Source organism: Jaculus jaculus, chromosome 15 (assembly GCF_020740685.1).
Source record: "Jaculus jaculus isolate mJacJac1 chromosome 15, mJacJac1.mat.Y.cur, whole genome shotgun sequence".
Classification (NCBI taxonomy): Eukaryota; Metazoa; Chordata; class Mammalia; order Rodentia; family Dipodidae; genus Jaculus; species Jaculus jaculus.
The window spans coordinates 29,075,239-29,088,226 of record NC_059116.1 but is presented as its reverse complement, the minus strand read 5'-3'; the positions used below and the strand labels follow the sequence as shown (position 1 = coordinate 29,088,226).

The 12,988-nt window shown below is 42.8% G+C and overlaps 1 protein-coding gene across 1 annotated transcript in view; it reads left to right on the top strand.

Annotated features, from left to right (window-relative positions):
• Cdh2 (cadherin 2) overlaps nt 1-11,862 on the top strand; it is a 239,467-nt gene extending 227,605 nt beyond the window's left edge. The window contains exon 16 of the mRNA XM_004654849.3: nt 10,406-11,862. Within this exon, the coding sequence (XP_004654906.1) occupies nt 10,406-10,612 (207 nt within the window). The 3' untranslated portion in view covers nt 10,613-11,862. The remainder of the gene's footprint in view (nt 1-10,405) is intronic.
• Nucleotides 11,863-12,988: the final 1,126 nt, after the last annotated feature.

The window sequence follows — 12,988 nt, the reverse complement described above, 5'->3', positions numbered from 1 at the left end:
CAAAATGTGTCCTGATGTTACAGTTGATATGTGTGTATGTACACACACACACACACACACACACACACACACACACACACCCTGTACTTAGAGAACTTTGCAGAAACTTATTCACGGGTTAGGTCTTTTTTTGTATATGTAAACATTCCCGGTAGCTTTGCATCAGATTTAGTCTTGAACATTTTGAGAAATTGCGGTTCTATTGTTTCTGTAGTTATTAGGTTTCAGGAAGTAATGGATTTTTGAGTATAGGTATAGAAACTGAGCTTCTTTTGAACATGAGAATTTTAGCTTGAGTGTAATTCAACGAGTACTTATTGGGACTTCTGCCTGTCCCTCAAGTGCCAGGGTTCTGTGAGATTCAGTCCCATCCCTGGTATTCTTCTTCTTTGGGTAATAAATTGAACATGAAATAAATTTATAAGGCTGTTCACAGCCTGCTTCCCACCAACACCCTTCTCCACACCCCCTTTGGGAGCCGCAGCCCTAAAAAATTGTGTGTACTTCTCCCAAAGCCTCATACTTTTGAGGAGACCAACGCATACATTTGTGAGCGTCTGCAAGCCTGACCCTTAGCTCTGAGAGTCCAGTGCAGACATCTCTGGGAAGAACACAGGATGCTTCCTCCGTTATCACCCTCCTCAGCCCAGTGGAGTGTGACTGTCAATTCTTCTGCCCCGTGCTGGGCCGTGTGTGCGTTCTTGCGTGGTGCGGACTGTTGGTTTATACCGTCAGCATCTCGCAGATTAACACACTCTCAGGTCTTGTTTGGGGGAACTTAAATTGCCATAGCCAACTGTAGGGCATGAAGCTGTGGGCTCCTGTGCATTTGATGGAGATGCAAAAGAGGCCAGTTCTGGAACCTTTCACTCTACTTGTGCCCACTACATTCTTCTGAGCATGTGTATCTGTGTTCATTGATTTGCTTTTACACTGACTATATTTTCTAGAATAGGTATAAAATAGTACCCAGTTATCATGACTCAGTTACCAGCCCCTCTAACATTACCATTTGATGAGGGCCAGCATCTTAGGTTGCATAGTCTAAAAAGTGGCTGAAGACAATAAACAATTTCTGATTACTTATATAAAAAATGTTTGGGCTGGACAAGCAAGGGTGCTGTTTTCTTGGTGAACCTAGTACCAGCACAAGGGTGAAGGAGATTGACACAGAGAGCAATCAACTCCTACTAAACCAGATATCCAGAGACATAGAGGCTCCCAAGACCTCATCACTGAAGCAGACCCAAAATGAACCCAACATAGATCAGGAAAATTTTGTGGAAGAGGGCTTGAAAAGAATGTCAGAGCCACACATTGGGTCATGATCCACACTAGACATTTCCGCCTACCCATAACTGTGGGCTATCTCCACAATGCCTGACCCATATACTTCAACAAGCAGGGGTCAGGGGAAGGGGGTAGGACATGGAGGAAGCTAACAATGGTACCAACTTGACTGTTTTTGCTGAGTACATAAACTAATGAATTAAAAAAAATGTGTTTGGACTGGAGAAATGGCTTAGTGGTTAAAGCACTTGGCTGCAAAGCCAAAGGACCTGGGTTCAATTCCCCAGGACCTCTGTAAGCCAGATGCATAAGGGAACGCATGCATCTGGAGTTCATTTGCAGTGGCTGGAGGCTCTGGCGCACCCATTCATCCTGTCTCCCTGCCTATTTCTCTTTCTTTCTCTCTCTCTCTCTTTCAAATAAATAAAGAAAAATAATTTTTAAAAAAACAAAAAAGGAAAGAACCTCATTCTTGGGGTTACAAGCCACACACATCTGAGGCTGGGATTAAAAAAAAAAAAAAGTTTATTCTGAGCAATGACTGTAAGTGCTAGAATACAGTGGATTCCTGACTTGGGGATTTTCTGCAAAGCACATTTTCAAGTCTTCTTGAATTTGCTAAGGACCATCCATTCAGCAAGTGGCTACTGAATATCTACTGGGCATGACATAACTTCCCATAATTCGTAGCCATAAAGTAATTTAGACTGAGATTCTCTGCGTGTCCTGCTTTGAACAGATGGCCCATGACTTAAGATGTTTCAACGTGTAGTTAACTCAAGTTAACAATAGTGCAGAAATGATAGTATTCAGTTGAAACTTTACATCTCTCCTTAAGCTATGATATTCAGTAGGTTAGGTATATTAAGTACATTTTACTTATGATATTTTTAACCTACAGTGGGCTGTTGGGAAGCTATCCCATTCCTAAACAGGGTGTCAGAGCTTTGCTTGCTAGACACAAGAGACCCCTTGGGTCAGGGTCTTCCTTGGTTTCCCAGCTTCAGCTCTGGTCCCTTCCCACCCTGTTACTGTAGGGTGTCAGTAGTGAACACCCACTCTACCTAGGGCTGGTTTTCAGAACACGACCCATGTTTCCATTCACCCCCCACACACACATACCCCTGTAAGCCTTCAGTGTCCCAGGGAGCCAGTGCTTCTTCCTGGGGAGCAGTGGGAGAGTTCCTGGGTTAGCAAATAAATAAATATAAAGGTCTCACATGGACTCATCCCCCCCAAATTGTAATTAAATCATAAAATCAAATGTGATTTCAAGATAAAGATGTGTGGAGGAGAAAGGGTGCCAAAATACTGGAGTAAAAACATATACCTAAGAGGGCTGGATAATTCAGTTGGTAAAGTTCATGCCTAGTGTACACAAAGTCCTGGGTTCTAGCCTCAGTAGTGCATAAACTGAGTGTGGTAGTGCACACCTCTAATCCCAGCGCTCTGGAGGTAGAGGCTGGATGAGCAAGAGTTTAAGGTCATCCTTCACTGTGAGACTCTGTACCCCCCCCACCAAAAACAAACAAACAAACAACAAAAGAAACCTAGGAATGTCTCTACAACTAGAGGCCTGAAGAAAGAAAGTGATAGGAGGTTAGGTATCACAGAAAATAACCAAAGGAGGGTGCCAGGGATATAACTAGTTTCTGTGGGCAAGGACAAGAAGATGTGAAGCTTTCAAAAACACCATAGGAATTCCTCCAACACAGGTGCTCCCGGAGACTTGTTCAGTGTCTGTCACTAACATGACAGACAAAAACAAGTATGTGTGAAGTTTTGGGGTATTTGAAGGCACCTGCTGTGAAAACGGCGCAGACGCACACGCTGCTTACCTCCAGGTCTCCCTTGATTGAACACAGGACCAAATGTTTCACAGGGAGAATAATACAGTGGTGATTATAATTGCAGTGCTTTCATACATGTAAGGAAGCTTGGAGAACATCTTGTTTGTTTGTTTAAATACTGAATGAACCTTGCCATGAATCTCAACAGTGAACTTATTTCCAGGCATCCAAGTAGAGTAAAACACAGCACATGTTATGCGAAGTTTAGGTTCTGAATTTCATTCTATTTTGAGTTTTCAAACATGACCTTCAGAAGATGATAAGCTGAAATAAATTTATTTAATCTTGGCCCCACAGTGGATATTAGTGTACCTCCAGTAGCTGTGCTAATCCTGTATAGTTCCTTGTCTCAGAAGAATTGGAAATCAAGTATGCTTTCTGTTAGAAGACTGACTTTTGACTCCGAGCGCTTAAAAGTATTTGGAAGGATCTTTTGAAATAATTTCCTATAACTAGTAAAGTTTAAATTACTGGTCTTTCTCTTATTAATTATATTTAGTTTGTCCACTTTGAAATACCTCATTCTACTCATACAGGAATTTAGCATTATTTGAGTTCACATCCAGCTCACTATTGTGTTGTACAAGGTCAAGGTCCTTAAGTATAACATTTTTGGCTTTCTATTTTTCTATTTGTAGTAAGGAGATGAAAGGGGGCCTTCTTTGAATCATGTAGTGATTGTTTAATAAGATCTTATATGTAAAATACTGGGCATAGCATATCATATAGTATATAGTCAAATAGCATGTCACATAGTAAAGTCCGTTGCTTCTTAGTAATATATCAATGATTATTAAAGAGAAATAATCATTTATAAGTAAAATACTTTTTATTATTTTTTAATTTAAAATAAAATAATTATAATTAAATTCCTCTCCTTTCAAGAAATACTCACATCTTAAGTAAATTGAGTTCCCATAAAAGGAATAATAATGTTTGCCTTAATCCTGCTGTAATGTAAACATGGCATACTTCTATATCCACTTGTACTTTCGATCTAGACTCCAGCTTCTTCTGAGTAGTAGATAGCGACACAGATTAGATGCTGAGAACAAAAGTAAGCTTAGAAGAGCAGAACAAGGCTACCTTGCGGATCAGTGGCCAGACGTCAGGCACTGCCTGCCCGGGAAGGCAGGATGCGCGTGCAGAGAAGTTTGCAGAAAGGGACTTCAGCTGGCAGCAACCCAAGCACAGTAATACAAGAAGGGACCAGAGAGACCACAGGAATGTGCCCATCCATGGTTGGCAAGGAAAACCCCTGCATGAAGCAACACTTTTCATGAGGTTATTGGTCGTGGATGCATGGGTACATGCATGCCGAGATGGATGGATGGGTGCTATCTATTGATCAGATGAAAAACATTAGTAGAAAGATTATAGACTCCACTTGGGAGGATATTAATATGCAACTACATAGCACTGGTGTACAGAACATCCCTTTTGAATTTGGGAAAATAGTGCATTATTCATTTGGGGTTGCTGAGGTTGGAGATAGCTGAAACACTCATTAACACACAGTGTCGGGTCACCGAATCAATGCACTCCTGCTTGTCTAAAGAGCTTTAACATTATCTTGCAGATTATTCAAGGATCAGGCATTAGTGGAAAAAAGAAAGACAAAAACTTTCTAGTTCTGCTACCGCTGCATATCTTTATCATTTATTTAAACTTTTAATCAGTTGTAAGCAGAATTTTCTTAAAGGTAATTGTTGAAAAGTTGCTGTGTACTGTTGAAATGCCATCTTGCATATTCCTGGGTTGTGAGGGGCGGGGAGCAGGAAGACCCATTCCTTATGGCGGAAACGCAGCTGCAGGTCATAGAAAGCACTTGGAAGGCTTGAACTGGGGGTGGCGGGGTGGGGACAAGAACGGTTCTTACGGAAGAAGCTGGGCAGTGCTGGAGGTAGAGCAGCGCTGAGCGCAGCCATGGGCTCTGCGGCGGCGGGACAGGGGGGACGGAGGCAAAGCAATGGTGCAAAGATGGAGGGAGGCCAGCAGCCCTCCTCCGCGTGCTCCTCCCTGAAGAATGGGTCGTTGCCATCAGGGGAGTGTGCGCCCAGAAAGCAAGAAGGCCTTCACTTTGCAGAGGCACCCTCAAACTTTAGAAAGTGTACAAATGCGCCCAGCTAGTCCACTTAGAGTTCGAGATCCCGCTCTCCAGACACGGCGAACCTGGTGTACGCTGAGTCACACCTGGGGAAACCCACAGGGCTAGTGTGTGAGTCTAAATGTCAGTACGTGACACAAGTGACAAGGCATCCTCATCCAAGAATGTGGGCATCCCGGAAGGAAGAGCCAGATGGTTCTGTTGTCCCAGATTCCTTCGGCTCCGTCCGTCTGCACGTCTGTCACTGTCACTTTCCCAGGACTTGATGACGATCTCGTTAGAATTACCAAAATACTACCAAGAATAATTTATATACTTCCTCATTCAGAAGCGCCTCACCCTCTGCTGGGAGAATAAACAAACAAACAAACAGTGCTATCCAAGTAGAAGAGACTGTAAAGTACTCATCCTCCTGCCTGGAAAGGTGGCTTCACCAAGAATTCATGACAGCGTCAGTGGCCTTGTCCTTCTTTAATCTCAACCTGAAGACCTGACATCATGCTCTGCCTTAGCACAGGCGTCACTCACTGACGGATTTTATGGCCACAACTTCTTGGAAGGAAGGGGAGGGAACTTTAAGAAAGGGAAGGGGTGAGCCCGGCATGGTGGCACATGCCTTTAATCCCAGCACTCGGGAGGCAGAGGTAGGAAAATTGCTGTGAGTGAGTTCAAGGTCACCCTCAGATTACATAGTAAATTCCAGGTCAGCCTAAGTAGAGTGAAACCCTACTGAAAAAAAAAAAAAAAAAAAAGGAAGGGATAAGGAAGGAAAAATTCAAAACAACCAGGTGGTCAAAAGATCAATGCCGATGCTGAAATACATGTGTCTCAGAATGAAAAGAATAAAGACTGGTTATGGAAGAAGATTGCCTCCAGCACTGTGTTTTTCTTAAGCAGTTCTGGAATTATGTGACTTAGACATGTGAGGGAGAGTTCAAGAGTCCTTTGACTCACCAATGAGCGACAGCCTGTGGCATTTATTCCTCTGGGCACAGTTGACTGATCATCAGTTTTCCACCTGTGATTCCAGACACACTTGAAGCCCAGCCATTGACTTTCATTTATTTCTTCTTCTGTGACTGGGTCTCTTGTATCCCAGGCTGGCCTGAAACACACTTTGTAGCTGAGGGTGACCGTGAGCGCTTGATTATCCTGCCTCTACCTCCCAAGTGCTGATGTTACAGATTACAGGTGTATGCCACCGTGCCCAGTTTAGGAAGTGCTGGGGATCCAAGCCAGGGTGTTAGGCATGCTACAAAACACTGTCCCAAACATTCCCAGACCATTTCTTCAGAATGAAATTTTAGTACTTGTTTTCAGGGACCCATTTGCCTTACCAGAAAGTTTCCTTAACCTGCTTGATTATTATTATTGTTATTATTATTTTTTTTTGCAGATGAACTCTTTTTTTCTCAATTTTTATTAACATTTTCCATGATTATAAAAAATATCCCATGGTAATACCCGCCCTCCCCCCATTTTCCCCTTTGAAATTTAATTCTCCATCATAGCCCCTCCCCATCTCAATCAGTCTCTCTTTTATTTTGATGTCATGATCTTTTCCTCCTGTTATGATGGTCTTGTGTAGGTAGTGTCAGGCACTGTGAGGTCATGGATATCCAGGCCATCTTTTCTCCTCATATTGTTCTTGGGTGAAGCTCATATGTATACCAAAGCTTACATGGAACTCCACTAAAGGAATCACTGACTAACTTTGCAGTTGCTAGGTTTTTTAGGACAAAAAGGGAATGTGATACATGAACGTAAACCCCAACAGAGCAGACAGTGGGTCTAATTTAGTAACAGCCACGTCTCTGCAGTCGGCCAGCAGGGTGGAGCAAGAAAACAGGGCTCCTGAGAGGGCCTTGTGGTGGTGCGGGTGTGTTCCTCCGTGGAATTTGGTAGTGGATCACTGACCCAAGCCCAGGCAACCACAGAAAGCAGTTAGGAATTCCGAGAAATTGTGGGTTATGGTTCGCAGCCTCAGCAGAATTGCCTGATGGTTTATTCTAAAAATAAGATAAGGAGAGTCCTGTCCGGAATTATATACATTTCATGTATTGGTGTGGTTTGCTGAAGACTTGTTTTTATTTATTTCATTTATCTTTCTGTGGGTGGAAATGGTGTGACTGATTTGATGAAACGTTGTGCATAAATGAGTAGGATTGGTGGTAAGAGAGTCCAGGCTAGGAGGACATAACTTTTGGCTTGCACTTTGGATGGTAGGTTGGCAATTGCTATTTTATTTCTTAAAATATTGTTTCAGCTTGTTTCTTTCAAATTCCAAGGCAGCAGAAATATTTTCTGTACAATTAGTCATCTAAAACAGAACTGATCCTCACTGAGTTCTACATGTGCCAGGCTGCGGCGAGCTGTGGAGTCGTCAAGATAATCTTACTGCAGTTGCCGCTGCACATAAGGCAATGCTGAGGCCTCACAGCTAATACTGTGGAGAGCTGAGGTGTCCGCTGAGTTCTGATCTCGTAAGTGCACGGTACAGCATACTTAACCCTGCCCTTGCTCCTTAGGCTTTTGCCTTTAAATTCCTCCTCTGTGAACTTCAAAGATTGAAGAACATTTTAATAAACATTTTAATAAAGACCTATGGATGAGAAGGGCTGATTTCTCGAGGACAGTCTGTGACATAGCGAGGATAAGTGGGACCTCTGTAAACCCAACAGCGTCCGAAACAGGGCTGTGAAGGGAATGATTGCATGAACATAAGCACTCTTCCTAGTACACTGTGGGGTGTTAAACAGAGCGGAGCAAATTCCCAAAGGACCCAGGGTTAATCCTTAAACATCTTGTAGTACGTTATGACAAGTTAGCTGTAGATGCCTGAGGTGATCGAGTTGGTAGAGAGCTTGTACAAATCCCAGGAACCCATCCTGAGCGTCACACAAACTGGGCATATAAGTGCACCCCTGTAATCTTAGCACTTAGGAGGTGGGGGAGGAAGGTCAGAAAGTCAAGGTCTTCTCCATCTACATAGCAAGTTTTAAGGCCAATCTGGACGATTTCATGCCTTGTCTCCAAAAATTAAATGAGATATTACTTGGGAGGTAGAAGCAAGGGAGATCAGAGTTCAAGGCTTAGCTTGAGCTACATAAAAGTTCAAGGCCAGCCTGGGCTACATTAGACCTTGTTTGCGAAAAAGAAACTAATCCACACACATAGAAAATTAGTAGTATATAAAAAAAATCTATTTACAAGAGTTAAGAATACAAATAGCAACTTTAACATATTTTCATGTTTTAAGTTAATTTTTTTACATTTCTATGGCGAGCTCTAGTGCATAAACACACGATAATTCCCATCCCATTACCCAATTTTTTCTTCCATTCCACACTCCTATTCCAATGAGGACCCTCCTCTTTCTGAGTAGTCCTTGCTCTATTGTGATTTCTTTTGTCCTCCACTGTCCTCCTTATCAAAATGCCGATGGGCTCAGAACGGGCGGGGTAAAGACAGCCATTATGAGGTCAGGAATGCACCAGCCAGGATCAGTTCATGTCTGGATGACAGGGCCCCAAAGTACTCTTTCCAGCCCTGTGGCTCTTACATTCTTTCCACCCCTTTCCCCCATGTTCCCTGAGCCTTGGAGGGTATGGTAGAAATGTCTCATTTGGCTTTTATCCTCTTATTTTCAGCTTTAATGAGTTTTTAGTCTCTTTGGTGTTACCGCCATCTCCATAGAGAAGCCCCTCTGGCTAACGGTGAGAGCAGTGCACATATTCTTCCTGTCACTTCCTCCACAATGTTCTTTGAACCCTGGGGGTGTGATAGAAATGACTTGTCTATTTTTAAAATTCTTAAGAATCAGACTAGCATGATCCTTCCCCAGTATCAATGCCATGAATATCATGTACATATCAATACCTTTTGGATCATGACTTTTCTATGATGTAAGGAAACTTGAAAAGTTACCTAGTTTTGAAAGTAAGGCTAACTTTTTTTGTAATCCACAGTTTATCAACTGCTTGCATGTTTCATGGTTCATCAGTAACATGCATGATGTAAGGAGTTACTCTCACCGTGAGCAGTCACACTGCGCCTGCGTTCTTTCTTCCTTTGATAGCATTTCCAAGTCAAGTCAGGTGCTTGGCTTCTTCCCCTATGAACACCTGTCGTTTGTCCACCAGTGCAGCCTTGTCTTCTGGACTAAACCATAGGTGGTAGAGAAGTAAGAAACATTTTGCACTCATGTATGCATGGCTTCCTCTGCCTTACGTGTGTCCCTTATGAGCCCCAGAGTTGTCAACACCACCCCCCATGACCTTGACTCTGGTTAGGACCATGTATCACGTGATTTCAGAGCTCCCTGTATTATTTCAGGTGGCCTTTTCCACTGTCGAATTACTCCTGGTCTCACCCACCCGTGGTCACATTTGTCAGATGTTATAGAAAGCACAGTCTTGCTCACCTGCATCCGAATAAGCTATTAGACTAGTCTTGCCATCGTTACAGTGATACAATATAGTTTGTGTGACAGTGAAATATTTCTAATCTCTTAGTCTGTCTGCATAAATTGTGCTAATGAAGGTCCTCTCTAATCTGTGTTAACCAGTGGTCACTTCTTTCTGCCACGTGTCAGACATATGCTCCAGCTAATCCTCCCTTCTTCTGTCATAGCTGCCCGGCGCTGGACTCCTTAGGGAAAAGTGCATTGGTTTTCTCTGACTTTCTCCTAACCAACCTTCCTTCCTTCCTTCCTCCCTCCCTCCCTCCCTCCCTCCCTCCCTCCCTTCCTTCCTTCCTTCCTTCCTTCCTCTTTTATTTATTTGAGAGAGAAAAAGACAGAGAGAGAGAGAGAGAATAGATGCACCAGAGCCTCCAGCCACTGCAGACAAACTCCAGGTTGCATGCACCACCCTGCACATCTGGCTTACGTGGGCCCTGGGGAGTCGAGCCTCAAGCCGGGGGTCCTTCGGCTTCAGAGGCAAGCGCTCAACCACTAAGCCATCTCTCCAGCCCACCAACCAACTCCCAACTACTACGTGCTCAAAGAAAAACAAAACAAAACAAAACAAAACAAAAAAAGAGCAAAAGGAAATTTGAAACAAGTGTTTGACCCAGGGAAATCCCCTGGACGTGTGCCTGAGGTTTTCCAAACCGTAACCCCTTCCTCATTCTCTCTCTTCATGTCCCCCCACGGCAGGGCCTGAAAGCAGCCGACAACGACCCCACGGCTCCGCCCTATGACTCCCTCCTGGTCTTCGACTACGAGGGCAGCGGCTCCACGGCCGGCTCGCTGAGCTCGCTGAATTCCTCAAGTAGTGGGGGCGAGCAGGACTATGACTACCTGAACGACTGGGGGCCCCGGTTCAAGAAGCTCGCCGACATGTACGGAGGAGGCGACGACTGAACTTCACGGCGAACTTGGCTCTTGGACAAATACAAACAATTTCAACTGATATTCCCAAAAAAAACAAAAAAACAAAAAAAGCATACAGAAGCTAGGCTTTAACTTTCTAGTCTACTAGCACCGTGCTTGCTGGAGGCTTTGGCGTAGGCTGCGAACCAGTTTGGGCTCACGGGGAATATCAGTGATCCAATACGATTTGGAGAAACACTGAGCTCAGCTACACTTGAATTTTACAGTACAGAGCACTGGGATTTTATGTGCCTTTTTGTACCTTTTTCAGATTGGAATTAGTTTTCTGTTTAAGGCTTTAATGGTACTGATTTCTGAAATGATAAGTAAAAGAAAATATTTTGTGGAGGGAGCAGAAAGATAAACCATGGTATGCTTCAACACGCCTTTGTTACATTGCATTTGCTTTTGTTAAAATACAGAATGAAACAAAGAAGAAAAGAAACTCATGGAGCTGACTTTGTTATCTTGGGGGAGAAAACCGTGAGGTTGGAAAATGTACATTACTTCTTCTTTTAGACTTTAGTTTTTTGTTTTTTTTTTTCACTAAAATCTTAAAACTTACGCAGCTGGTTGCAAATAAAGGGAGTTTTCATATCACCAATTTGTAGCAAAATTGAATTTTTTCATAAACTAGAATGTTAGACACATTTTGGTCTTAATTCATGTACACTTTTTTTTTATTTCCTGTGTTTTTTCCACTTCCCTGTAAAAATGGTTATGTGTACATAATGTTTTATCAGCATAGTCTGTGGAGAAGCTCAGAGGCTTCAGAACATGTGTATGTATTATTTGGACTATGGATTCAGGTTTTTTGCATGTTTATATCTTTCGTTATGGGTAAAGTATTTACAAAACAAAGTGACATTTGATTCCACTGTTGAGCTGTAGTTATAGAATACTCAATTTTTAATTTTTTTTTAATTTTTTAATTTTCTTTTTTTTTTTGTTTTGTTTTGGGGAGGGAGAAAAGTTCTTAGCACAAATGTTTTACATAATTTGTACCAAAAAATAAATAAAAATTTTAAAAAGGAAAGGAAAGGAAAAGGGGTGGCCTGGCACTGGTGGTACCAATAAGTGTGTTGTTTTTTTAAAAAGAAAAAAAAAAAAAAAGAAAGAAAAAGAAAAAAGCTTTTAAAGTGGAGAGACTTCTGACAACAGCTTCGCCTCTGTAATTGTGTACCAGAACATAAGTGACACACCTCTGACCCCAGCGTTCTGAATAAAATGCTAATTTTGGATCTGGTGACTAGTTTGAACTTCTTCTTTTCTTCTTGAGCTGCCCCGAATGTTGCAGGAGTCCCAAGTCCTGGAGTTGCTTTGAGAACAGCACCAAGGTACGCTGTGCTCGCCCACTCACCACTGAAACGCGTAGCACGCAAGCCACACACGGTGAGTGGCAGAAACATTTGCGATCCCAGCGTCAGCACGAGAGGCAGACATCAAATGGCTCAGGAATCAACCTGCAGGCAGTGAGAGAAAAATCACATCCTGTAATGGCAGTGAACGTTGGTGAGACTCTCAGCTTGCTTTGTCTCTGTTCCGGCAGAGGGTCGTATGTGGGCCACTGTTGAACGCACGCAGTGACCAACACTCGGGCGTGGCTCCCATTCCTCGTTAGGCGCCATCGTTTGCCTCAGTGGTGTATCTCAAATGTCTGAACGAAAGGACTCAAAGCCAGAAATAATCTTACTGACCTTTGCTTATGTACCTTACTACGATTCATAACTGCATTTGAGAGATCTGAAGGAATCTCATTGTATGCTTCTATTTGCTTCAGTAATCATAACCACCCTTATGCCCTATATTCCCAAAGTGTAGAGTAAACTTCAGAAAACTCACATATATAAAATAACCACCTCTTTTTTTTTTTTTTTTTTTTTTTTTACTTAACATGAAAGTTATATATTAGACAGTGGAGTTGGCTTGTCTCTTGATTCACTCCGCAGGCAGTGCTTTCTTAGTACTTTTCTAATAGTTAAATGTTAGAGCTTGACTTGAAATATCCATAATGAAAACTTATTAAATTCACTAACTGAAACAGTTTTTCTTTGCAAAAACTGATTCTTACGCTGTGCCCCCACACATTGAAATTAAAACTGAACTACCTATTCAAATTTAAAAATGTAGCATTCATGTCATTTAAATAAGCATTAAAAAACTGGCCAGGTGTGTTAGCACGCCTGTTCCCCCCCCCCCCCCCCCCCCCCCCGCACTCAGGACACAAGATAGGCGGGTCACTACAGGATAGAGGCCAGCCTGGTCTATCTAGTGAGTTTTAGGTCATCGAGAGCTGCATGCAAAGCCATGTCTCCCTGACTGAGGCCCTCATGACCCACAGTGAAGACCATATCCCCACTGAGGAGC